Genomic DNA, 25,955 nt, shown 5'->3' with positions numbered 1-25,955 from the left:
GGAGGGAAGGGAGGTAGAGGAGGGGTGGGCGATGGAGAGGGAGAGAAAGAAACCCCAAATGAATACTAACTCCCCAAAATGCCCTCTCCTCCATTGTCACCATCCCCATGGCCCACAGAGATCCTTCAGCCCAGCAGGTCCATACTAGCCCATTCACCATTGCCCGGAATATCCCCTTCTCTTCCTACGCGTATCCCACCCTTGACACCAGCCTCCACACAACATCTGCCCCACCCCCGCTCTCCGTTCTGGAACCCACTGTTCGCGAGACTGACTAAACTCCCTCCAACCCACCCAACTCAATTCCATCACCCCCCAACTCGCACCTCCCTGCTCCCAACTTCCCATGGCCTGACCACAGGGAGCAGGAACCCCCGGCTGATTTCCCCCCTCTCTCACACCCAGCGGTGATTGGCCAGTGGCCGGTGACCTTTGACCCTACCTTCACAGTTGACCCCTTGTCGAGCCAGTCCCACCATGACCGAGGTGCACCTCATGCACTTTGTCGGGACACTGAAGGATTGTATCTTGAACTGGTGAGGCGTGGGCTGCAAGGAGTGATGCGCGGAGAAGGTTTACACACAACACCAACTGGTTAATCAGCCCCTCCACCCTTTGTCAGTGTTTTCTCGCATCGTCCCTCTGCGGTACTCGTGTGCAAGTGACTGCCCACTTATCCAAGTTCCACGTGGTGAACCCTTCCCAACAAACCTCCTGTCACAGCAATATCTCTGGGACAACACGAAATCAACACAGGAACTTCATTCTGTAACAAGGATAAGCCTCACGGGAAGTGTAGAGACAGCGCCATCTAGTGTCCGGCCCCGAGAGTGTGTGATGGGACTGTGTGGAGGGAGCTTCACTCTGTGTCTGACCCCGGGAGTGTGTGATGGGACGGTGTGGAGGGAGCTTCACCCTGTGTCTGACCCTGGGAGTGTGTGATGGGACGGTGTGGAGGGAGCTTCACTCTGTGTCTGACCCCGGGAGTGTGTGATGGGACGGTGTGGAGGGAGCTTCACTCTGTGTCCGGCCCCGAGAGTGTGTGATGGGACTGTGTGGAGGGAGCTTCACTCTGTGTCTGACCCCGGGAGTGTGTGATGGGACGGTGTAGAGGGAGCTTCACTCTGTGTCTGACCCCGGGAGTGTGTGATGGGACGGTGTGGAGGGAGCTTCACCCTGTGTCTGACCCTGGGAGTGTGTGATGGGACGGTGTGGAGGGAGCTTCACCCTGTGTCTGACCCTGGGAGTGTGTGATGGGACGGTGTGGAGGGAGCTTCACTCTGTGTCTGACCCCGGGAGTGTGTGATGGGACGGTGTGGAGGGAGCTTCACTCTGTGTCCGGCCCCGAGAGTGTGTGATGGGACTGTGTGGAGGGAGCTTCACTCTGTGTCTGACCCCGGGAGTGTGTGATGGGACGGTGTGGAGGGAGATTCACTCTGTGTCTGACCCCGGGAGTGTGTGATGGGACGGTGTGGAGAGAGCTTCACTCTGTGTCTGACCCCGGGAGTGTGTGATGGGACGGTGTGGAGGGAGCTTCACTCTGTGTCTGACCCCGGGAGTGTGTGATGGGACGGTGTGGAGGGAGCTTCACTCTGTGTCTGACCCCGGGAGTGTGTGATGGGACGGTGTGGAGGGAGCTTCACTCTGTGTCTGACCCCGGGAGTGTGTGATGGGACGGTGTGGAGGGAGCTTCACTCTGTGTCTGACCCCGGGAGTGTGTGATGGGACGGTGTGGAGGGAGCTTCACTCTGTGTCTGACCCTGGGAGTGTGTGATGGGACGGTGTGGAGAGAGCTTCACTCTGTGTCTGACCCCGGGAGTGTGTGATGGGACGGTGTGGAGGGAGCTTCACTCTGTGTCTGACCCCGGGAGTGTGTGATGGGACGGTGTGGAGGGAGCTTCACTCTGTGTCTGACCCCGGGAGTGTGTGATGGGACGGTGTGGATGGAGCTTCACTCTGTGTCTGACCCCGGGAGTGTGTGATGGGACGGTGTGGAGGGAGCTTCACTCAGTGTCTGACCCCGGGAGTGTGTGATGGGACGGTGTGGAGGGAGCTTCACTCTGTGTCTGACCCCGGGAGTGTGTGATGGGACGGTGTGGAGGGAGCTTCACTCTGTGTCTGACCCCGGGGGTGTGTGATGGGACGGTGCGGAGGGAGCTTCACTCTGTGTCTGACCCCGGGGGTGTGTGGTGGGACGGTGCGGAGGGAGCTTCACTCTGTGTCTGACCCCGGGGGTGTGTGATGGGACGGTGTGGAGGGAGCTTCACTCTGTGTCTGACCCCGGGAGTGTGTGATGGGACTGTGTGGAGGGAGCTTCAGTCAGTGTCTGACCCCGGGAGTGTGTGATGGGACGGTGTGGAGGGAGCTTCACTCTGTGTCTGACCCCGGGAGTGTGTGGTGGGAAGGTGCGAAGGGAGCTTCACTCTGTGTCTGACCCCGGGAGTGTGTGGTGGGACGGTGCGGAGGGAGCTTCACTCTGTGTCTGACCCCGGAAGTGTGTGATGGGACGGTGTGGAGGGTGTCTGACCCCGGGAGTGTGTGATGGGACGGTGTGGAGGGAGCTTCACCCTGTGTCTGACCCTGGGAGTGTGTGATGGGACGGTGTGGAGGGAGCTTCACTCTGTGTCTGACCCCGGGAGTGTGTGATGGGACGGTGTGGAGGGAGCTTCACTCTGTGTCTGACCCCGGGAGTGTGTGATGGGACTGTGTGGAGGGAGCTTCATTCTGTGTCTGACCCCGGGAGTGTGTGGTGGGACGGTGTGGAGGGAGCTTCACTCTGTGTCTGACCCCGGGAGTGTGTGATGGGACGGTGTGGAGGGAGCTTCACTCTGTGTCTGACCCCGGGAGTGTGTGATGGGACGGTGTGGAGGGAGCTTCACTCTGTGTCTGACCCCGGGAGTGTGTGATGGGACGGTGTGGAGGGAGCTTCACTCTGTGTCTGACCCCGGGAGTGTGTGATGGGACGGTGTGGATGGAGCTTCACTCTGTGTCTGACCCCGGGAGTGTGTGATGGGACGGTGTGGAGGGAGCTTCACTCAGTGTCTGACCCCGGGAGTGTGTGATGGGACGGTTGTGGAGGGAGCTTCACTCTGTGTCTGACCCCGGGGGTGTGTGATGGGACGGTGTGGAGGGAGCTTCACTCTGTGTCTGACCCCGGGGGTGTGTGATGGGACGGTGCGGAGGGAGCTTCACTCTGTGTCTGACCCCGGGGGTGTGTGGTGGGACGGTGCGGAGGGAGCTTCACTCTGTGTCTGACCCCGGGGGTGTGTGATGGGACGGTGTGGAGGGAGCTTCACTCTGTGTCTGACCCCGGGAGTGTGTGATGGGACTGTGTGGAGGGAGCTTCAGTCAGTGTCTGACCCCGGGAGTGTGTGATGGGACGGTGTGGAGGGAGCTTCACTCTGTGTCTGACCCCGGGAGTGTGTGGTGGGAAGGTGCGAAGGGAGCTTCACTCTGTGTCTGACCCCGGGAGTGTGTGGTGGGACGGTGCGGAGGGAGCTTCACTCTGTGTCTGACCCCGGAAGTGTGTGATGGGACGGTGTGGAGGGTGTCTGACCCCGGGAGTGTGTGATGGGACGGTGTGGAGGGAGCTTCACCCTGTGTCTGACCCCGGGAGTGTGTGATGGGACGGTGTGGAGGGAGCTTCACTCTGTGTCTGACCCCGGGAGTGTGTGATGGGACGGTGTGGAGGGAGCTTCACTCTGTGTCTGACCCCGGGAGTGTGTGATGGGACGGTGTGGAGGGAGCTTCACTCTGTGTCTGACCCCGGGAGTGTGTGATGGGACGGTGTGGAGGGAGCTTCACTCTGTGTCTGACCCCGGGAGTGTGTGACGGGACGGTGTAGAGGGAGCTTCACTCTGTGTCTGAACAAGGTGTACTAGCATCTTGACTTTCTAAGATAGCCACGGAGGTTCGAACTTGTGACAAACACTAACAAAATTCTGCCTGTGTACTTCTGAAAGTGACCTGACCTGTTATAACGTGGCCCCGAATGACAATGTGAAAGCTTAGGAACGTAAAAGGCACCAGGGAGTAGCGGACTTGGCCCAGTACATCACGGGCACATCCCTCCCCTTTCATAAGCGACACTACGTCAGGAAGGCAACATTCACCATCCAAGATGGCCACCATCCGGGCCGGGCCATCTTCTCCCAGCTCCTGATGGACAGGTGGTCCAGAAGGCTGAAGTCCCCCACCGCCGGGTTCAGGAGCAGCGACACTCCCCCCCCCCCCCCCCCCACCCATGGGGTTCTCGAACCAACCAGGCACAACCGTAATCACCGCCTCAGTGCGCAACACACACGCACAACGCTGGAGGAATTCGGCACGTCCCGATGAAGGGTCTCGGCCCCGAATCATTGAGTGTTTACCCTTTTCCATAGATGCTGCCTGACCTGCCGAGTTCTTCCGTGTGAGTGTGAGTGTGAATGTGAGTGTGAGTGTGAGAGTGTGAATGTGAGTGTGAGAGTGTGAGATTGTGAGTGTGAGTGTGAGATTGTGAGTGTGAGTGTGTGATTGTGAGTGTGAGTGTGTGAGATTGTGAGTGTGAGTGTGAGATTGTGAGTGTGTGAGATTGTGAGTGTGAGTGTGTGAGATTGTGAGTGTGAGTGTGTGAGATTGTGAGTGTGAGTGTGTGAGATTGTGAGTGTGTGAGTGTGTGAGATTGTGAGTGTGAGAGTTGAGTGTGAGTGTGTGAGAGAGTGAGAGTGAGAGTGTGAGTGTGAGTGTGTGAGATTGTGAGTGTGAGTGTGTGAGTGTGTGAGATTGTGAGTGTGAGAGTTGAGTGTGAGAGTGAGAGTGTGAGTGTGAGTGTGTGAGATTGTGAGTGTGAGTGTGTGAGTGTGTGAGATTGTGAGTGTGAGTGTGTGAGAGTGTGAGTGTGAGTGTGTGAGATTGTGAGTGTGAGTGTGTGAGATTGTGAGTGTGTGAGATTGTGAGTGTGAGTGTGTGAGATTGTGAGTGTGAGTGTGTGAGATTGTGAGTGTGAGTGTGTGAGATTGTGAGTGTGTGAGATTGTGAGTGTGAGTGTGTGAGATTGTGAGTGTGTGAGATTGTGAGTGTGAGTGTGTGAGATTGTGAGTGTGAGTGTGTGAGATTGTGAGTGTGAGAGTGTGAGTGTGTGTTGCTCTGGATCTCCAGCATCTGCAGATTCCCTTGTGCTCAGTATAGCAACGCCCCTGACCACGTGGCGCTAATTCTAGCTGTAGTTTCTTATTGGAATAAGTATCTGTATGATTTATTTTTAAGTTGCGTGTTTTCTCGCGACGTAAGTCTGCTTTTCACTGCGCCTGGGCGTACAGGAGATCGTAAACTCGACTTCTGACTGAGCTGTGCGGGCTCTGCCTCCCGGGGACGTGTCATGGGGCAGCGGAGGGAGCCGAACGCTTCGGTGTGCCACTCCTGTCCCTTATTTTACAAAATATCTTCATTACAAATTCAGTGCCACAATATATACAAACCAGTGACTAACACAATTACTACACTACATAGCGACAAACGACATTAAACCAAAATGTTCCCATTTCTAGCAACGATGGCATTTACACCCCGCGGAGCCCAACGGTCCCAGAGAGCCTCTAAGGTCGCCGTGGACTGCGCGTGTTCCTTTTCAATATTTACCCGGCACGAACATACCCCCTAAACATTGCCGGGCAGTCTGCCCGGGGAGATCCTCCCGCCACCCGTTTCCAAGACCTTCGGATGGCCGTTTTCACCAGCCCCAGGAGCAAGTTAACAAGGACATCTTCATCCCTCCATGCCCCCTCCTTACTGGATGACCATATATAAATAGGGTGGGGTTAAAATGCAGCCAGAAGGCGAGAAGCAGCCCACGCAAATACGCAAAAAGGGGCTGCAGCCTCGCACACTCCATGTACATGTGGTACACGGTCTCTTCCAGCCCGCAGAAGTGGCATGCGGGTGGGAGATCCATGAACAAACTAAAGAACTTATTGCAGGGCACCGCTCTATGCAGCACCCTCCAGCCGAGATCCCCCAGGTGCCTCGTAAAGGGACTTCCAGTGGGGGCCCTCCTCACCTCCGGGTGGAAAGACCGATCGCCATGGCGTGTCGGGACGGTGGACGAGGGCAAGGGAGTGGAGGGTGTGGAGCAGCAGCCCATACAGATACCTCCTACTTGAATCCCTGAATGGGACTGTGGGTATCGATGAGAGACGGCTCAAGTTGTGTGGACACGGCTCCCGGAGAAGATTGCGGGGTCTGGTCCCGACGAGCAGCTCGGCCTGAGTCGGTCCACGCACCTGAGCCGCACCGACATCCACTGAGGTAGGGCAAGGGTCGGCCAGGACCCCGCCCTCTGCCTGAGGAGGGGATTCCCGGCCTGAGGTGACCATTGTGTAATGAACCGGATTTGATAAGGGAACTCGAGGTAAAGGAGCCATTAGGAGGTAGTGACCATAATATGATAAGATTTAATCTACAATTTGAGAGGGAGAAGGGAAAATCGGAAGTGTCAGTATTACAGCTGAACAAAGGGGACTATGGAGCCATGAGGGAGAAACTAGCCAAAGTTGACTGGAAGAATACCCTAGCAGGGATGACAGAGGAACAACGATGTCAGGTATTTCTGGGAATAATACAGAAGGTGCAGGATCAGTTCATTCCAGACAGGAAGAAAGATTCTAAGGGGAGTAGGGGGTGACCGTGGCTGACAAGGGAAGTCAAGGACAGTTTAAAAATAAAAGAGAAGATGTATAACATAGCAAAGATGAGTGGGAAGCCAGAGGATTAGGAAACTTTTAAAGAGCAACAGAAGATAACTAAAAAGGCAATACATGGAGAAAAGATGAGGTACGAAGGTAAGCTAGCCAAGAATATAAAGGAGGATAGTAAAAGCTTCTTTAGGTATGTGAAGAGGAAAAAATTAGTTAAGACCAAAGTTGGGCCCTTGAAGGCAGAAACGGGTGAGAACAAGGAAATGGCGATGAGTTGAACAGGTACTTTGGATCTGTCTTCACTAGGGAAGACACAGACAATCTCGCAGATGTAACAGTGGCCGGAGGACCCAGGGTAACGGAGGAACGGATGGAAATACACATTAGGCAGAAAATGGTGTTGGGTAGACTGATGGGACTGAAGGCTGATAAATCCCCAGGACCTGATCGTCTGCATCCCAGGCTACTTAAGGAGGTGGCTCTAGAAATCGTGGACGCATTGGTAATCATTTTCCAATGTTCTATAGATTCAGGAACAGTTCCTGAGGATTGGAGGGTAGCTAATGTTATCCCACTTTCTAAGAAAGGAGGGAGAGAGAAAACAGGGAATTATAGACCAGTTAGCCTGACATCAGTGGTGGGGAAGATGCTGGAGTCAATTATAAAAGATGAAATCCACATTTGGATAGCAGTAACAGAGTCAGCATGGACTTACGAAGGGGAAATCATGCTTGACTAATCTGGAATTTTTTGAGGATGTAACTATGAAAATGGACAAGGGAGAGCCAGTGGATGTAGTATAGCTGGATTTTCAGAAAGCCTTTGATAAGGTCCCACATAGGAGATTAGTGGGCAAAATTGGAGCACATGGTATTGGGGGTAGGGTACTGACATGGATAGAAAATTGGTTGGCAGACAGGAAACAAAGAATGGGGATTAACGGGTCCCTTTCAGAATGGCAGGCTGTGACCCAGTGGGGTACCGCAAGGCTCGGTGCTGGGACCGCAGCTGTTTACAATATACATTAATGGTTTAGATGAAGGGATTAAAAGTAACATTAGCAAATTTTCAGATGACACAAAGCTGGGTGGTAGTGTGAAATGTGAGGATGTTATGAGAATGCAGGGTGGCTTGGAAAGGTTGGGTGGGTGGGCAGATGCATGGCAGATGCAGTTTAATGTGAGGTTATCCACTTTGGTGGCAAGAACAGGAAGGCAGATTACTATCTGAATGGTGTCAAGAAAAGGGGAAATACAATGAGATCTAGGTGTCCTTGTTCATCAGTCACTGAAAGTAAGCATGCAGGTACAGCAGGCAGTGAAGAAAGCTAATGGCATGTTGGCCATTAGCTTTTGGTTTTGGCCTCCAAATTTGAGTAAGGACATTCTTGCTATTGAGGGAGTGCAGTGCAGGTTCACGAAGTTATTCCTGGGATGGCGGGACTGTCATATGTTGAAAGATTAGGGCAACTGGGCTTGTATACAATGGAATTTAGAAGGATGAGAGGGGATCTGATTGAAAAATATAAGATTATTAAGGGATTGGACACGCTAGAGGCAGGAAACATGTTCCCGATGTTGGGGGAGTCCAGAACCAGAGGCCACAGTTTAAGAATAAGGGGAAGGCCATTTAGAACAGAGTTGAGGAAAAACTTTTTCACCCGGAGAGTTGTGGATCTGTGGAATGCTCTGCCTCAGAAGGCAGTGGAGGCCAATTCCCTGGATGCTTTCAAGAAAGAGTTAGATAGAGCTCTTAAAGATAGCGGAGTCAAGGGATGGGGAGAGGGCAGGAACGGGGTTACTGATTGTGGATGAGCAGCCATGATCACAGTGAACGGCGGTGCTGGCTCGAAGGGCTGAATGGCCTACTCCTGAACCTATTGTCTATTGTTCCAGACTCTCAGTAGGTCCTGATAGAAGCCGGGCAGACTCTGCAAAGCAGCACGGCCGACGCCCGCCGGTGGTAGCCGCATATCTTCGTGAAGACAGCAGCCCCTCTGGAGGAAGAATGTCGCCAACACGTGCCACCTGGGAGGGTGCTCGGCGTCCAGGAATCTCTGCAGAGTCCTGAGGCGGAGAGCCGCCAGTCGCGTTCGAACGCACACCAGCGACTGTCCGCCCTCTCCCGCCGGGAGACTCAAGACCGCTGCGGAGACCCAGCGTTACCTGTTACCCCAGAAGAAGTCCACTAACTTCCTCTGCGTTCCCGCGACAAGGGGGGCAGGAGGGGCCAAGGTACCACAACATGGGGGCCACCAGCTGGTTTATGACCCTGGGAGTGTGTGACGGGACACCGCGGCGCCGAACCGGTTTTAACCGGCCCACGACCTCTGCCCGCCCTGCAGCGCTGGTTCCTACCTTGGTGGCTGGTAGGCTTCGAGGTGTTGGTGTTGGGGGTTTCTTCACCGATGCGGTCGGAGACGTGGGTTTGGCTCCGGGCTGTGGGAGCAAGCAGAGGGGGGCATTAGGAGTGGAGGGGGGGAGGTTTGGGGCGGGTTTGCGCCAATGCCGTTAAAACGAAGGTGGCCCCCTGAACGATACGACCCTGCAGACGCTGCCACTCTGAAATAAAAGCACGAGAGAGACTCAGCAGGAGGGAGGGAGAGGGAGAGGGAGTTAATGCGCAGAGCGTTCCCCACGCAGGGCGGCGCAGCGACCCCCAGAGCGATCGCACCTACTCACCTCAGCCACCCCAGCACCGGGAGCGCCCGGACTCCGCGTTGGGAAGAACTTCCCTCCTGGGGACTTCTCGCTCTCCGGGGAGCTTGCGGAAGATTCCGGAAGCTCGTCCTGCGGGGTGCGACGACCAGCGACATTTAGGAAGCGTGCCCAACATGACCCCCCCCTCGGAGCCGCGGGGCGGCCGAAGTCGGAGACGAGGAAGCGGCTGGGTGCAGGCAGAGGCTGAGAGACCCCCGGTTCAGAGGAGGGGCGAAGGGGCTGCCTTACAACGGAAGGTCCGGGCGGGAACGCTGGAATACGGAAGGCTGTGGGCTGGTTTTCCTGAACCTTATCAAAGATGGGCTTACGAGGGCCCTGGGCTGGGGAGAGAGTCCCGGGGGAGGACAGATTCCTCACTCTGTACTTCAGGCCCGCTACGCCACTGGCGTTCGGGGGTAGCGATGAAGGTCCTCTGTCTCTGGATTCCTTCATCCTGCCGTTAGCTTCCTCTCCGTTTTCACTACTGTCAGTCACACGTCCCAGGTGGAGACTCAGGAATACCGTCACACTCAGACGTAGAAGGATTCTTCGTTGCTGTTTCTGTAACGGTTTTGTCTGACCAGTCAGGGTTGTCGGCCCCGAACCTGGAGGACCGGTGGGCCACTCTCATCCTGACCTCTGCCCTTTGACCTGTTTGGCATGGGTGACCCTACCAAGAGCCAAAGCCCTGACTCCAGCCAACCCTCTCCGGGTCGTCGAGGCATGCAATCCTCCAACTCCTACGGCAAGGTTGTGGACCTCTTGGAGGTCGCCCACACACGATGGGGGGTGGGGAATTGTCGGAACACAGGGCTGGGGAGTCTTGGGGACCAACGTCACTATGAACAGATTTATGTGGCTTCCTCCCCGCTACAGTCAGACTCCCGAACTGATCACCTCTCTCACGTCTCCTACCCAGTACAGCCGCAACCTCAAACTCTGCCTCGGTCCCAGCTGCAATCTGTGCACTACTCTCTTGTGCGTTTTTTTCCCCCCCAAACTTCAAAAAGTTTTATTTTCCATATTTCTTAATGCGAAGACAGGTTTCAGATCTTGATCTTGTCTTTTGTACGGGGTCAGCAGAGACACTGGCTACTTTAACCACCTGGAAGTGGACACCAGGAATATCGCCAACAGCATGTCCCTCACGACCAAAACCAACAGCCAGAACATCATTCTCTCCTCCTTCCCTTGGTACAGGACCTCTACCTCCTGAGGAGACTGAGGCCCTTCGGAGTGTGTAGGCCTCTCCTTCACACGTTCTACCGGTCTGGTGTCACCAGTACAGTCTTCTGTGCGGTGGTGAGCTGGGGCAATGGCATCAACACGGGCGATGCCAACAGGCTCAATAAACTGATTAGAAAGGCCCGGCTCTGTTATAGGAGTCAAACTGGACACACTGGGGGCTGTGGTAGAACAAAAGATCCTACGGAAAATTCCGGACAATGTTTCTCACCCTCTGCACGCCACCTTGGCTGAACAGAGGAGCACTTTCAGTGACAGACTGAGACAACTGCGCTGCTCCAAAGAGCGATATACGAGGGATATATGAGGTCATTCTTACCCTCAACTAATGAGTCAACCTACAGCCGGGGAAGTGATGACCCCCCCCCCCCTCCTGTTAGACTGTCTGGGGTAACTTATTTTTTATTCTTTCTTACTTCTATAGACATAGAAACACAGAAACCCTACAGCACAGTACAGGCCCTTCAGCCCACAGAGCTGTGCCGAACACGTCCTTGCCTTAGAACTAGCTAGGCTTACCCACAGCTCTCTGTTTTTCTAAGCTCCACGTACCCATCCAGGAGTCTCTTAAAAGACCCTATCGTATCCGCCTCCACCACCGTCGCCGGCAGCCCGTTCCACACCCTCACTGCAATCCGCGTTAAAAAAAAACTTAACCCTGACTTCTCCTCCGTACCTTAACTTCCAAGTACCTTAAAATGTTCTCTTCTTATATTTGTGTGTTTGTGCCCTTGTAATGCTACTGTGACACTGTAATTTCCTTTGAGGAAATGGGTTTGGCACTAGATGGGCCGAAAGGCCTGAGCTGCAACTTCTCTCTGACTGGGCCCTCCTGAAGCTGATAATCAGCTCCTCGGTGTTACCGACACGGAGGGAGAGGCTGTAGTCCTGGCCAGATGGACGGTCGGAGGTCAGCACAGTGTTGTGGGCCGAAGAGCCTGTACTGTGCTGTAGTGTCCTGCGTTCTATGCCCGCAACCTCACCATCCCCGAAAGCAGAGTCCATCAGGGATCCCCACCGCCCAGGCTGTGCTCTCTTCTCCAGAGACCCCCACCACCCAGGCCGTGCTCTCTTCTCGCTGCTGCCATCAGGTAGAAGGTACAGGAGCCTCAGGACTCGCACCACCAGGTTCAGGAACAGTTACTACCCCTCAACCATCAGGTAGAAGGTACAGGAGCCTCAGGACTCGCACCACCAGGTTCAGGAACCATCAGGCTGAACGAAAGGGGGATAACTTCACTCATCTATTGAGATGCTCCCACAACCGATGATCTCACTTTACGGACTCTTTATCTCACGTTCTGGTTATTTATTGCTATTTATTTATATTTACATTTGCACAGTTTGTTGTCTTCTGCACTCTGGTTGATCTTTCACTGATCCCGTTTACAGTTACTATTCTATAGATCTGCTGAGTACGCCCGCAGGGAAATGAACCCCGGGGTTGTATGTGGTGACTCTGATAATAAAATTTACTTCTCTCTCCGCTCCCGGGACGATTTCATTTCAAGCTTCGCCTGCTGGCGTTCAGGTCTGGCAGCTGACTTGTCGGGACCCGAACCCCCGACTCGCTGGGAGTCACGGGGCAAACGGGAGGCAGGGGTTGGGTCGAGGCAGGGGTTGGGAGTGGACCGTGGGAGGTTGGGCGTGGGGGGGTTGCAGGTGGTCAGATGGAGGGGTGGAGCGTACTCACCGGGAGGCGAGGGTTGGGTCGAGGCAGAGGTTGGGCGTGGGGGGGAGTTGCAGGTGGTCAGATGGAGGAGTGGAGCGTACTCACTGGGAGGCCAGGGTTGGGTCGAGGCAGGGGTTGGGCGTGGACCGTGGGGGGTTGGGCGTGGGGGGGGGGAGTTGCAGGTGGTCAGATGGAGGAGTGGGAGGGGTGGAGCCGGCACGCAGCGTACTCACCGGGAGGCGAGGGAGGAAGGCCAGAAGATGCTCCTGCTGCAGACCTGCGGCGGAGGCAGAGGGAGAACCGGCATTAGCACGTCGGGCGGAAATTCGAGATTGTTTATCGTTGGTAAAAACGGGCGTAAAGGAGACGAGATAATTGCTACTCCGGATCCCATGCAGAATAATCGGAATATTTATGATTTCTTAATAATTTTGCCAGCATAGGGGGATGGTTCCGCTATAGGCCGATGAAGGATGATGAGGTTGTCATGGAACGTGCCCCCTGTAATAGTCTGGGAGGTTGGGTACAAGGTGACCTTACCTCGCTGGGACCGGACCTCGGCTTCCTTCTTCAGTCTCTCCACCTCCTGCTTCAGGCTCTCGATCTCCTTCTCAGCGTCCTGCAGCTTACTGTGGGGAGAGGAGCTCGGCACATCAGAGTCAGGGGCAAGGAGGCGGAGTGAAGCTCCCTCCACACCGTCCCATCGCACACTCCCGGGGTCAGACACAGAGTGAAGCTCCCTCCACACCGTCCCATCACACACCCCCGGGGTCAGACACAGAGTGAAGCTCCCTCTGCACCGTCCCATCACACACTCCCGGGGTCAGACACAGAGTGAATCTCCCTCCACACCGTCCCATCACACACTCCCGGGGTCAGACACAGAGTGAAGCTCCCTCCACACCGTCCCATCACACACTCCCGGGGTCAGACACAGAGTGAAGCTCCCTCCACACCGTCCCATCACACACTCCCGGGGTCAGACACAGAGTGAAGCTCCCTCCACACCGTCCCATCACACACTCCCGGGGTCAGACACAGAGTGAAGCTCCCTCCACACCGTCCCATCACACACTCCCGGGGTCAGACACAGAGTGAAGCTCCCTCCACACCATCCCATCACACTCTCCCGGGGTCAGACACAGAGCGAAACTCCCTCCACACCGTCCCATCACACACTCCTGGGGTCAGACACAGAGTGAAACTCCCTCCACACCGTCCCATCACACACTCCCGGGGTCAGACACAGAGTGAAGCTCCCTCCACACCTTCCCACCACACACACCCGGGGTCAGACAGAGTGAAGCTTCCTCCACACCGTCCCATCACACACTCCCGGGGTCAGACACAGAGTGAAGCTCCCTCCACACCGTCCCATCACACACTCCCGGGGTCAGACACAGAGTGAATCTCCCTCCACACCGTCCCATCACACACTCCCGGGGTCAGACACAGAGCGAAGCTCCCTCCACACCGTCCCAACACACACTCCCGGGGTCAGACACAGAGTGAATCTCCCTCCACACCATCCCATCACACACTCCCGGGGTCAGACACAGAGGGAAGCATCGTCCCATCGTTTCTCTTCACTTGGACCCATCCAGCTTTGTTCCACCCCTTCTCCCCAGGCCAATTCCCCTCTTTCTCTGAGACAAATTTAGGAGTTACAACCCAAACTGACCCCCTCAGGTTCTGCCCGACCACCACCCCATCATTCCAGGCTCATCTCTGGACCCCAGCACCCAGGGTGAGTGTTGGTCTCGGTCCTCCTCGCGATCCGCCCCCTCACCATTCAGCCTGCAGGCCCGAAGCCTTGGCCTCGTCCAGCCGCTCCTGCAGCTGCTGCTTGGCTCGGATCTCGGACTCCAGCGCCGACTGCAGCTCCAGCCTGGCCGAGGCTTCCACCTTCTGGAGACGCCGGCTCTTCCAGTTCCTGTCCTGCGGGTCGGCACCAGAGACGGTCAGGGTCAGGCCGCCCCCGAGACCGCGCAGAGGGCGGGCTCGCCGGCCAGGTAGGGAGAGTCGCTGCCCTCCACCTTCCCCGGACTCCAGAGGGCCGGGTTCGATCCTGACCTCCGGCTCAGAGAGGAAGAGAGTTAGTGTGGTGTGAGGGAGAGAGAGGGAGTGAGTGAGTATGTGAGAGAGAGGGGAGAGAGGGAGGGGGGAGAGACAGAATGTGTGTGTCTGAGAGAGAGAGAGAGAGAGGGAGGGGGGGGGAGAGAGGGGGGAGAGGGAGGGGAGAGGGGAGAGACAGAATGTGTGTGTCTGAGAGAGAGAGAGAGAGAGAGAGAGAGAGAGGGGGGGGAGAGGGAGAGAGTGAGGGGGGAGAGAGGGGGGAGAGGGAGAGAGGGAGAGGGAGGGGGAGAGGGGAGGGGGAGGGGGGAGAGGAATAGAGGGAGGGGGGAGAGACAGAATGTGTGTGTCTGAGAGAGAGAGAGAGAGAGAGAGAGAGGAGAGAGGGAGGGGGAGAGGAATAGAGGGAGGGGGGGAGAGAGGGGGGAGAGGGAGAGGGAGAGGGGAGGGGGAGAGGGGGAGAGACAGAATGTGTGTGTCTGAGAGAGAGAGGTGAGAGAGGGAGAGTAGGTGAGGGTGAGGTTGAGAGGGAGATAGGGAGGGTGAGGGGAGAGATTTGCACGTTCTCCCTGTGGCCGTGTGGGTTTCCCCGTGGGTGTTCAGATTTCCTCTCACGTGGAGTTTGTGGGGTGATTGTCACAGTTGGGGGAGGGGGTGTGATGGTTGGACTTTGAGGAGAATAAAATGCATAAATGAGAGGTGATGGTCGAAGGGGCCTGTATCGTGCCCTGTCTCAACGTCAGCTGTCTCCCAGCCCCCTCCACCCCATCCTGGACACATCCGTACATTCCCGAGACCAGGAGGGGGGATCCCTCTCCTCCCAAGGCCAGGGCGACTTACCACAGGCTTGGCGAGGCTGTTCCTCCTCAGACTCTGCACCTCCTCGCTCATCCTGTTGGCCAGCGCGTGGAGGTAACCTCGCGCTTCCTTCTCCTCGCCCACCCTGTGCAACGGGGAATGGGACACTCCATCACGCCGGGGAGGGAAAAATCCACCCTCCTTCCCCAATCCCCGGGAGGTCCTCCCGCCGGCCGGGGCACCGAGACCCAGGCGCTTCTCTCAAGAGAGGCCCAGGCTTTACCCCCCGGCCTCCTTAGGCCAAGCGGCACAGCACATCCCCTCTCCCAACCCCACCCCCCGACTCCGGGACACCTACCACTGTATAATCTCGGTAATCTGGCTGTCCCACTGCGATGCTGACTCCCTCCGAGCCTCGGTGGCACCCAGCTCCTCCTCCAGCCGTTTGTTGGTGGCTCCGACCTTCTCCAGCTGATCCCTGAGCTACGGGGGTCCAGGATAGAGAGGGTCAGGCACGGTGGGGGGGGGGGGGGCATCTTCAGGAACCCAACCCCAACCCCCCCAAGCCGTGTGTCTGGTGGGGAAGACCCAGGGGCGTGATTGAGTGAGGAGTGTTTCCCCTCCCGCCCCCCTCCCCGCTGCCGAGCGGCTGCACCGTGACTGAAACGCCCCCCCGCGCACCTAGCCTTCGTAGCCGCGCCGCCGGAATTCCCCCCACCCGGCCACGCATCGCCCCAGCTCTGGGTTCTCTCGCCGTCGCATGGGGTCTCGACCGGCGCAATGCTCGTGGCTGGTGGCGAGGGAGTCCAGAGTTCGATTCCGGCCGCTGCCCGTCAGGGGTACGTTCTCCCCCCCCGTGACCGCGTGTGCTCCAGATTCCTCCCACAGTCCGACTGGGAGGGTAATTCCTCCTGGGATGAGGACTGGGTAAAATTGCTGGTGTGCCGGGCGATGTGTCTCGAAGATCCCGTTCTGCTCGGCAACTTCCAAGTTTAAAATAACGGGCGATCCCTCCTCTTCACCAGGACTACAGTGACTTACCCACCCACCCCATACCTTCTCAAGGGGTAGTTCGGGAGGGGAGGGGGCGACAAATGCCCATTGAAACCCCGATCCTGAAAGTCGGTGGAGTTATACGAGACGTGGATATTTACCCACTCCAGCTCGGCCCGGAGCTCCCTGCTCTCCTCCCTCAGCACCTCCGTCTCCTCGCTGAGGGCTTCCCTCCCCTCCAGCTCCAGCTCCCTGCGGACAGTAGATCGGCCTCTGGTTAACTCGTGGGCGGAAACGGAGGACCCACACACTCCTCGCTGTGGATCGATTCCGAAACCCAGGGTGGGAGCCGTCGACGTCCCATCCAAACGGGAGCGCCGGTAACACGCGATTCCCAGCAGACAGGACGTGAAGATCCCAGCAGACCTAACGAGGAGACCCCAGCGGAGATCCACAAGAGGCCGCAGCAGACATAATATGGACAGGAGAGAGGGAATCCCAGCAGACAGTGGGGAGAGAGGCGGGTGGGAGAAGATTCCCAGCAGGAAGCAGTGGGTAATTCCCAGCAGAGAGCAGGAGGCTGGGGGCAGAATTCCAGCAGAGGGTGGGAATCTGAGCAGAACAAGAGGAATGTAGGCAGGGATCCCAGCAACAGGAGGAGGAATCCCAGCAGACAGAGGGTGGGAAAGAATTACTATCAGACAGTCGGGGTGGGAAGGGAAGGGATCCCAGCAGAGAGAGGTGAATCCCAGCAGACTGCGAGGAGGGGAAGGGAATCCCAGCAGGGGCCTCACCGCTCTCGCTTCGCCGCCTCCAGCCGCTCCCCACACGCCGACAGCTCGGCCTCCAGCCGCTGACACCGGCCCTCGGACTCCTCCAGCCGCCCCCGCAGGGCCGTCAGCTCGACTTCGCTCGTCCCCGACCTCTCCCTCCCTCCCGTTGTCACGCCCAGGGACTGGCTGGGCCGCACCTACGGCAGGAGGAAGGGAGAGTCACCCCAGGGTGGGTCATGCTGCGACTGTACAGGGTACTGGTGAGGCCGCACCTGGAGTACTGTGTGCAGTTCTGGTCTCCTTACTCGAGGAAGGATACACTGGCTTTGCAGGTTCACCATGTTGATTCCAGAGATGAAGGGGTTAACCTACGAGGAGAGATTGAGTCGCCTGGGACTGTACTCACTGGAATTCAGAAAAATGAGAGCAGATCTTATAGAAACGTAAAATTATGAAAGAGATAGAGGCAGGAAAGTTCTTTCCACTGGGAGGTGAGACTAGAACTAGGGGACAGAGCCTCGAGATTCGGGGGAGTAGATTTGGGACGGAGATAAGGAGGAACTGCTTTTCCCAGAGAGTGGTGAATCTGTGGAATTCTCTGCCCAATGAAGCAGTGGAGGCTGCCTCAGTAAATATATTTAAGACGAGGTTGGATAGATTTCTGCATAGTAGGGAAATTAAGGGTTATGGGGAAAAGGGAGGTCGGTGGAGATGAGTCCATGGCCAGATCAGCCATGATCTTATTGAATGGCGGAGCAGGCTCGACGGGCAAGATGGCCAACTCCTGCTCCTGTTTCTTATGTTCTTCAGGGTTCTAATGGAACGTTGGCCTTTGTTGAAAGAGGAATTGAATTGAAGAGCAGGGAGGTTATACTGCAACTGTACAGGGTACTGGGTGAGGCCGCACCTGGAGTACTGTGTGCAGTTCTGGTCTCCTTACTCGAGGAAGGATATACTGGCTTTGGAGACGGTGCAGAGGAGGTTCACCAGGTTCCAGAGATGAAGGGGTTAACCTATGAGGAGAGATTGAGACGCCTGGGACTACACTCTGGCGTTCAGAAGAATGAGAGGGGTTTCTTATAGAAACATACAAAATTTTGAAAGGGGTAGATAAGATAGAAGTAGGAAAGTTGTTTCCATTGGTAGGTGAGACTAGAACTAGGGGACAAAGCCTCAAGATTCGAGGGAGTAGATTTAGGACGGAGATGAGGAGAAACTATTTTTCCCAGAGAGTGGTGACTCTGTGGAATTCTCTGTCCAGGGAAGCAGTGGAGGCTGCCTCAGTAAATATATTTCAGATACAGTTAGATAAGTTTTAACATAGTAGGGAATTAAGGGTTCTGGGGAAAAGACAGGTAGATGGAGCTGAGTTTACGGACAGATCAGCCATGGAACAGTGGGGCAGGCTCGATGGGCCGAATGGCTGACTCCTGCTCCTATTTCTTGTGTTCTTATGCTTGTGGGGTGGGGGGTGGGGTACAAGTGGGACAAGGGTCGGGATGAACCGAAAACTTTCAAGGGAGACAACTGAAGGAATTGGTGAGGGTAGTGTGGCGGATGTGGTTTATATGGACTTCAGGATGTACAGCGTGGTAGATCTCAAGGGATCAGGCGATCTACTGCAAGCTGACAAACTGGATCCAGGATTGGCTGTCGGTCTGTGTACCGAGACACAGCGGGAGAAGTTTTGTCCGTCTGCCATCCAGGCTGATCAATCCACAGATCGGTACATCGAGGCGGTCTTAGAAATCGGAATTGAGACCGGCTTTTCTAATCCTCGGTGAAAAGGTCGCCCTTCATACCGTGGACACCATGCGTTGAGGTCGGCCAGGGTGAAACAGGGCGGCGGGGGAGCGTGGCGGTCTGTGCCCGCTGTGCGATCGGGGTTCGGTTCCCGCCAGGAGTCTGTACGTCCTCCCCGGTGACCGCGTGGGTTTCCTAGGGCGCCGGAGACTTTCGCACAGGACTGCATTTGTCAACCGGGAGCGGAGAGCGAGTCTGCAAGTCTGGCGGGAGCACGGGGCGTTGGGAGGGGCGAGGGCGGGGTGCCGCGGGAGGGGTGGCAGAGAAAGGGTGCCAGGGAGCGTGGCACGCCCAGCCCTGAGGCACCAGGCAAGGTCATTTGCTTCCAAACGATCGGTTTATTGATCATTACAGGATGGTTACGTCGGGCTGGATTCTGTGCTGTCGGAACCCGAGGGAGGAGGGGGCCAAGGTCAAGGGTCAGGGGTCAAGAGCCCTGACCACCGGTCGGGAGGCCAAGGGCAAAGAATGTCACCTTCTTCCTCTCAGGCCCCGGCTGCCGTCGTCCCTAGTCGTGCCCACGATGGGGTGGGGGGGGGGGCTTCGGATCGGGAGGGGAGGTCTCCCAATAACTACCCCCCCCCCGCACATCTCCACCGTCCACACTCTGGAGCCGATGGCCATCCAGCGAGAGATCACCCCCCACCCCCCGTCGTCCATGAGGGGGCACAGCAAGATCCCATAAAGCGAGGGATTTTGGGGGGGGGATCCTTTACTCCCATTCATGGTCCCACCTTCCCCCCATCTCCCCACCCAAAAAGGTTTAAAGAGAAGAGATTTCCCCTCCCCCCCACCTTGAGCTTGAGTCTGGCTGTAGTTCTGTCCGGAATGCCAGCCAGGTTCCGCCCCCCCCACCCCCATTTATTCCCCGGGGTGGGTGGAGGGCAATGGGAACCTGCGCCCACTCGACACCCCGCCCGCTGCTCACCTCCTCCTTGGCCTGGGGGCTCCTGTGCAGCTCCCGCTGCAGCCTCCTCGCCTCCTCCCTCGCCGCCTCCAGCTCGGCCTCCCGCTGCCGAAGCTCCCGGTCGGCCGCCCGCTGCCGGGCCCGGAGCTGGGAGCAGCGGTCGGCCGACTCCCGGGCCTCCCGCTCCAGCCGGGCGCGCGCCTCCCGCAGCTCCCCGCTCCGAGAGCTCAGCTCCTCCCGCAGCCCGTCCGCCTCCTGCAGGGGGAGAGAGAGGGAGGGGCTCAGGGTAAGGGAGCGGAGAGCGGCCGGCGCAGGCAGGATCAGTGGGTTAGCTTCACCGGTGGGAGGGCGTGCAGAATGGTGCAGACGGGCTGAAGGGCCTCTTTGTGTTGGCAGAGGGTTCAGGGACCGATGAGCGTTTTGGGCAGAAGGAGGCAGAGACGAACCAGGCAGACTGCTGGAATTCCACACAGGAGAAGGCTGGAGTTCTTCTCTCTCGAGACTCGCCAAGGCCCTTTCCCCATCTACGTGGCACAGGCCAGCAGTGTGACGGGACACTCCCCTCTTGGGTGTTGGGGGTCTCTGACGATGGACTCTGCTTTCCTATGACAGTGTCTCATGTCAATGTGCTGAATGGTGGGGAGGGCTTTACCCGCGATGGACTGGGCCGAATCCACTACCTTCTGTGGGATTTTCCATTCAAGGGGATTGGTGTTTCCATACCAGGCCGTGATGAAGAACTTTTTAAAAGCTATTATTAATGCTTTTTGAGATAGTGATTTAGATGCATATCATATTTTTACTGAGTTAAGTATTGTATGTAATTAGTTTTGCTACAACAAGTGTATGGGACATTGGAAAAAAGTTGAATTTCCCCATGGGGATGAATAAAGTATCTATCTAACTATCTATCTATCTATCAATACTTTCTCCACTATACATCTGTAGTTTGTCAAAGTTTTAGATGTCATGCCAAATCTCCGCGAACTCACAAGCCTTTCTTCGTAACTGTATTCATATGATGGGTCCAGGACAGGTCCTCTGACCCAGGGATTTAAAATTGCTGACCCTCTCCAACTCTGATCTTCAATGAGCACCTCCAGCTTCTCTCCCTGAACACTTCAATCCCAGTCCTCCTCCTGATTTCAACGTCAGCTCCCCAAGTAGCTGAACTTCGGTGTTTGTTCGATTGTTTGGTTCTCTGTTCTGTTCTCTGTTCAGGTTCAGCGTTCAGGTTCTCTGTTCCCTTCCTCTCTACGGCTTCTCCAACAGACCCTCCCAAGCCCACCACCTCTCCCACCGGGGCCTGTGGGTGCAGGGGGGAACGCCACCTTCTCAATCACACCCCCGGGTCCCGACTGAGAAATCGTTCGTCGTCCGCTCACCGTCAGTGGGTCTGAACCCCAGAACTCCCACCTGTGGGAAACCCCTTCACCGGAGGTTCACCGGGGGTGGGGGGGGGGGATAACTCACCCCCGCCTCCTCAGGGGGCAGTTACGGAGGGGCGACCAGGTTGCAAAAATGAAAATTTTACCTTGTCGCGGCTTCGCTGTATAAACCTCCAAGAGGACCACAAACTTGTCGTAGGGTTTGGAGGTTTGAGTGCCTCGATGACCCGGAGAGCTCCGTTGGCTGGAGTCAGGGCCTTGTGCTTTGGCTCTCGGTGGGGTCACCCATGCCAAACAGGTCAAAGGGCAGAGGTCAGAACCGGTCCCCCAGGTTCGGGGCCGACAACACTGACTGGTCAAACAAAACTGTTATGGATACAGCCATGAAAAATCCTTCTGCACCTGAGTGCGACCGGTATTCCTGAGCCCCCACCCGGGACTGACCGGAGTGAAAACTGAGAGGAAGCTCCTGACACGACAAACTCCGCCAGAGGTGGACATGCGCGCCGTATGTCTTGGCGCGCAAAATCACGAGGGGAATGAGCAGGGAGCACGCAAGGCAGTCTTCTCCCCCCGGGAACAGGGAACCAAAAAAAAACAGGGGGCGCAGAGGGAGGAAAGATTTTTTAAAGCGGACCGGAGGCCAGCAACAGACGGGCATTCTGTAAACTGAGCTGTGGGGGTGAGTGGGGTTGGAGCAGGTACAATGGAACAATTTAAAAGATACTTGGATGGGGGAAGTTGATGAGGATAGAACAGTAACAGCACAGGTACAGGCCCTTCGGCCCACAATGTTGTTGCTGAACCGGTTGAACGCCTGACTAAACTAATCCCTTCAGCCTACATTTCAATATCTATACAACATTGTCTGTAGGCCTCTGTTAGTCTCGATAGACCATATATTTGTGCCTTGGAAAGCCTGGGCGAGGTTTTTTTTATGGAAGACCAGCAGTTGCCCAAGCTGCAAGTCTCCACACCACCGATGGAGCCAAGGTTCGAACTAGCGACCTTCAGGTCACTAGACGAACGCCTTAACCACTTGGCCACGCGTCAACACATTGCCTATCTAAGAGCCTCCTAAACACCTCGATCGTATCTTCCCCCACTGCCACTCCTAGAGGTGCATTCCGATCATATTTACCAGCCTTGGTTTAAAAAAAAAGGTTTCCTCCTTCATCAGGTAAACTAATGTGGAGTTGGTGAGGGGGTGGGGGGCGCAGGAGACGTGATCTGCTGACATTAAAGTGGGGAATTGTTCTTTTTTTACTGTGAGCTTCAACGATCTAATTCTTCCTTCAGTATCTGTCTCAGATCGGGGGGGGGGCTGCTAGCAGGGAGGAAGGGGGCGATGTCAAACAAAGGCTGATAGTTCTGGAGACCCCGGGTTCGATCCCCACCTCTGGCACTGTGTGAGTGTGGTGCTTCTTGAAGATTCAAAGCACATTTATTGCCAAATCACATTTATTTGTGTGTGTGTGTCTGAGTTTGAGAGAGGAGTTTGCACGCTCTCTACCTGTCTGCGTGGGTTCCCTTGGGCGCTCCAGCTCCCTCCCACGTCCCAGCGATGTGTCCCACCCCCTGCCGGCAGCGGTGAATGTGTGGGGGGGAGAACAAGTAGGACTGGGTTAGCAGAGACTCGACGGGCCCAAGGTTCCGGTGGTACGGAAAGCTCCCCCGGGCGCCCAGCAGGGGGCGCCGCGGAGCCGATTCTCACCTCCAGCGCCTCGTCCCTCTGCCGGCCGAGGGTCCGGAGCTGCTCCTGCAGAGACTGGATCTCCGTGGTGGGGGCTGCCACCTCCCTCCTCCTCCCCCCTTCGGTGCCGCCCTCTGGAACAAAAAACAGGTCAAAGCCGAGTTTACTGTGTCAGATGCGCCGGTCCGTGTCTCCTCGGCATGAGATGAGCAGAGTTAAAGTTAAATTATACCCAGAGACAACATTCGTACCCTGGATGGTCCCCAGTGCAGGTTGATGGGAGTGGGGCAGTTTGAACGGTTCGGCACAGGCCAGACGGGCCGAACGGCCTGTGTCTGAGCTGTACTACGCTGGGACTCTGCATCCCCAGACCATTCGTGACCTCCTTAATCGTCCCAGGAAGTGAATGCACGGGCGCGTTTTCCTTGTTGTCGAATCTGGCAGGTCCGATTGGATAGAGGGCAGAGACTGGGGGTGGGTGGGTCCACGGTCGGGGACAGACAGGGAGGGTGAGGGAACAGGCCTGGCAGCCAGGGATGGGAGATCAGTGGGTAGGTACACCCTGGGGGGCGGGGGGGGGGGAGTAAGAGGGGGCAGAGCCTACTCTACTGCACCTAATCAATCCCAACACCACACTGGTGTCCTCTTTAACCTCCTCAGACCAGGGAGAGGCAAGGAGCTTCTCTCCGTCTGTGTGCCCCATCGAACCGTCACGGTAAATCGGAGATGCTGATCCCAGTCTGTAACCCACTCCCGGGGCTCTGTTATTCTATATATAAACCCCCTGAACCCCTGGATTAGATCACAGCCTGTAACCCACTCCTGGGGCTCTGTTATTCTATATATAAACCCCCTGAACCCCTGGATTCAATCCCAGTCTGTAACCCACTCCCAGGGCTCTGTTATTCTATATATAAACCCCCTGAACCCCTGGATTCGATCACAGCCTGTAACCCACTCCCGGGGCTCTGTTATTCTATATATAAACCCCCTGAACCCCTGGATTCAATCCCAGTCTGTAACCCACTCCCAGGGCTCTGTTATTCTATATATAAACCCCCTGAACCCCTGGATTCGATCACAGCCTGTAACCCACTCCCGGGGCTCTGTTATTCTATATATAAACCCCCTGAACCCCTGGATTAGATCACAGCCTGTAACTCACTCCCGGGGTTCTGTTATTCTATATATAAACCCCCTGAACCCCTGGATTAGATCACAGCCTGTAACCCACTCCCGGGGCTCTGTTATTCTATATATAAACCCCCTGAACCCCTGGATTAGATCACAGCCTGTAACTCACTCCCGGGGTTCTGTTATTCTATATATAAACCCCCTGAACCCCTGGATTAGATCACAGCCTGTAACCCACTCCCGGGGTTCTGTTATTCTATATATAAACCCCCTGAACCCCTGGATTAGATCACAGCCTGTAACCCACTCCTGGGGATCTGTTATTCTATATATAAACCCCCTGAACCCCTGGATTAGATCACAGCCTGTAACCCACTCCCGGGGCTCTGTTATTCTATATATAAACCCCCTGAACCCCTGGATTCAATCCCAGTCTGTAACCCACTCCCGGGGCTCTGTTATTCTATATATAAACCCCCTGAACCCCTGGATTAGATCACAGCCTGTAACCCACTCCCGGGGATCTGTTATTCTATATATAAACACTCTAAACCCCTGGATTAGATCCCAGTCTGTAACCTACTCCCGGGGATCTGTTATTCTATATATAAACCCACTGAACCCCTGGATTAGATCACAGCCTGTAACCCACTCCCGGGGCTCTGTTATTCTATATATAAACCCCCTGAACCCCTGGATTAGATCCCAGTCTGTAACCCACTCCTGGGGATCTGTTATTCTATATATAAACCCCCTGAACCCCTGGATTCGATCCCAGTCTGTAATCCACTCCCGGGGCTCTGTTATTCTATATATAAAACCCCTGAACCCCTGGATTAGATCCCAGTCTGTAATCCACTCCCGGGGCTCTGTTATTCTATATATAAACCCCCTGAACCCCTGGATTCGATCCCAGTCTGTAATCCACTCCCGGGGCTCTGTTATTCTATATATAAACCCCCTGAACCCCTGGATTAGATCACAGCCTGTACCCACTCCCGGGGCTCTGTTATTCTATATATAAACCCCCTGAACCCCTGGATTAGATCCCAGCCTGTAATCCACTCCCAGGGGTCTGTTATTCTACATATAAACACCCTGAATCCTTGGATTAGATTCCAGCCTTTAACCCTCTCCCGGGGATCTGTTATTCACCATGTAACCTCCTGAAATAGATCCCAGCCTACAGCCCACTCCTAGGGATATGTTAATCTGTATATAAACTCCCTGACTCCTGGGTTAGATCCCAGATGGTGACCACTCCCAAGGGTTCTGTTATTCTATATATAAAGTCCTTTGACCCCTGGATTAGATCTCAGTTTGTGACCCACCCCTGAGGTTCTGCTGTTGTAGAACAAACCCCACTCCACTCTCCCAGCACTGTCAGATTCTGTACAAATCTCCCAGTGTTTCTGGGACGGACTTGCTCCGAGACGGGGGTTGGAACTCCTCGGACCAATGCCAGCGCTCGCCCCGGGGAAGCCCCTGCGTCACCGGGCAGGCACGTCCCGGGCAAAGCCTCACCTGGAAGTCCAAAGCCGAGCTCCTCGTCCCGCGGCGTCCCCTGTCTGTCGGCCTCAGTGTCACAGTCTTCGGGCGCCCCCGCCCCTGGGTCAGACAGCGAGCTGCAGAGGACAACCCACAACAGAGCACGTGAGCGGGTGGCTAGACGTCTGGCAGCCACCCGTCGTGGGCGTCGACTTGGCTGGCGAGACCGGCTACGGCGAGAACGTCTCGAATAGCCACGGGAGGGGGCGGACATTGTGTGCGCAGTTTCTGACCCAGCGTTGCGGGACGTATTAAAGTCAGATGAAACCCAGAGGGGACTCGTGGGGCTGATCAAAGTGTATTGACATCTGCACGGGTCCGTGCCCGCGCAGGTGCATGAAAAACTTTCTTGCAGCAGTGCCCCGGGCCCAGAACATTCACAGGAAGGAAAGGGGAGGGTCGACGGGATCGTGGAGGGCCACAAGTCCACAGATAACTCAAAGTTGCCTGTAAGCTGGTTGGCTGCTTGGTACGTCGGCCTTCGCTGGTTGGAGGGGAGGGGGTTTTGTCGAATTCAAGATCGCAAGGTAAAAGTTGCAGCTCTACAGAGCCCTG

General features: G+C 55.9%; 1 protein-coding gene across 1 annotated transcript in view; it reads right to left on the bottom strand.

Annotated features, from left to right (window-relative positions):
* The window catches only part of LOC140717606 (serine/threonine-protein kinase MRCK alpha-like), a 96,551-nt gene that overhangs the window by 21,535 nt on the left and 49,061 nt on the right, over positions 1–25,955 (bottom strand). The window contains exons 10-22 of the mRNA XM_073031177.1: positions 25,377–25,477; positions 22,740–22,852; positions 19,659–19,892; positions 16,949–17,124; positions 16,316–16,406; positions 15,520–15,644; positions 15,204–15,306; positions 14,080–14,228; positions 12,831–12,919; positions 12,524–12,567; positions 9,356–9,463; positions 9,032–9,112; positions 443–548 (exon numbers count right to left, since the gene is read on the bottom strand). Of these exons, the coding sequence (XP_072887278.1) occupies positions 443–548; positions 9,032–9,112; positions 9,356–9,463; positions 12,524–12,567; positions 12,831–12,919; positions 14,080–14,228; positions 15,204–15,306; positions 15,520–15,644; positions 16,316–16,406; positions 16,949–17,124; positions 19,659–19,892; positions 22,740–22,852; positions 25,377–25,477 (1,520 nt within the window). The remainder of the gene's footprint in view (positions 1–442; positions 549–9,031; positions 9,113–9,355; positions 9,464–12,523; positions 12,568–12,830; positions 12,920–14,079; positions 14,229–15,203; positions 15,307–15,519; positions 15,645–16,315; positions 16,407–16,948; positions 17,125–19,658; positions 19,893–22,739; positions 22,853–25,376; positions 25,478–25,955) is intronic.

This window comes from Hemitrygon akajei, chromosome 28 (genome assembly GCF_048418815.1).
Source record: "Hemitrygon akajei chromosome 28, sHemAka1.3, whole genome shotgun sequence".
NCBI classification, from domain to species: domain Eukaryota; kingdom Metazoa; phylum Chordata; class Chondrichthyes; order Myliobatiformes; family Dasyatidae; genus Hemitrygon; species Hemitrygon akajei.
This window is presented reverse-complemented; position numbering and strand designations above follow the sequence as displayed.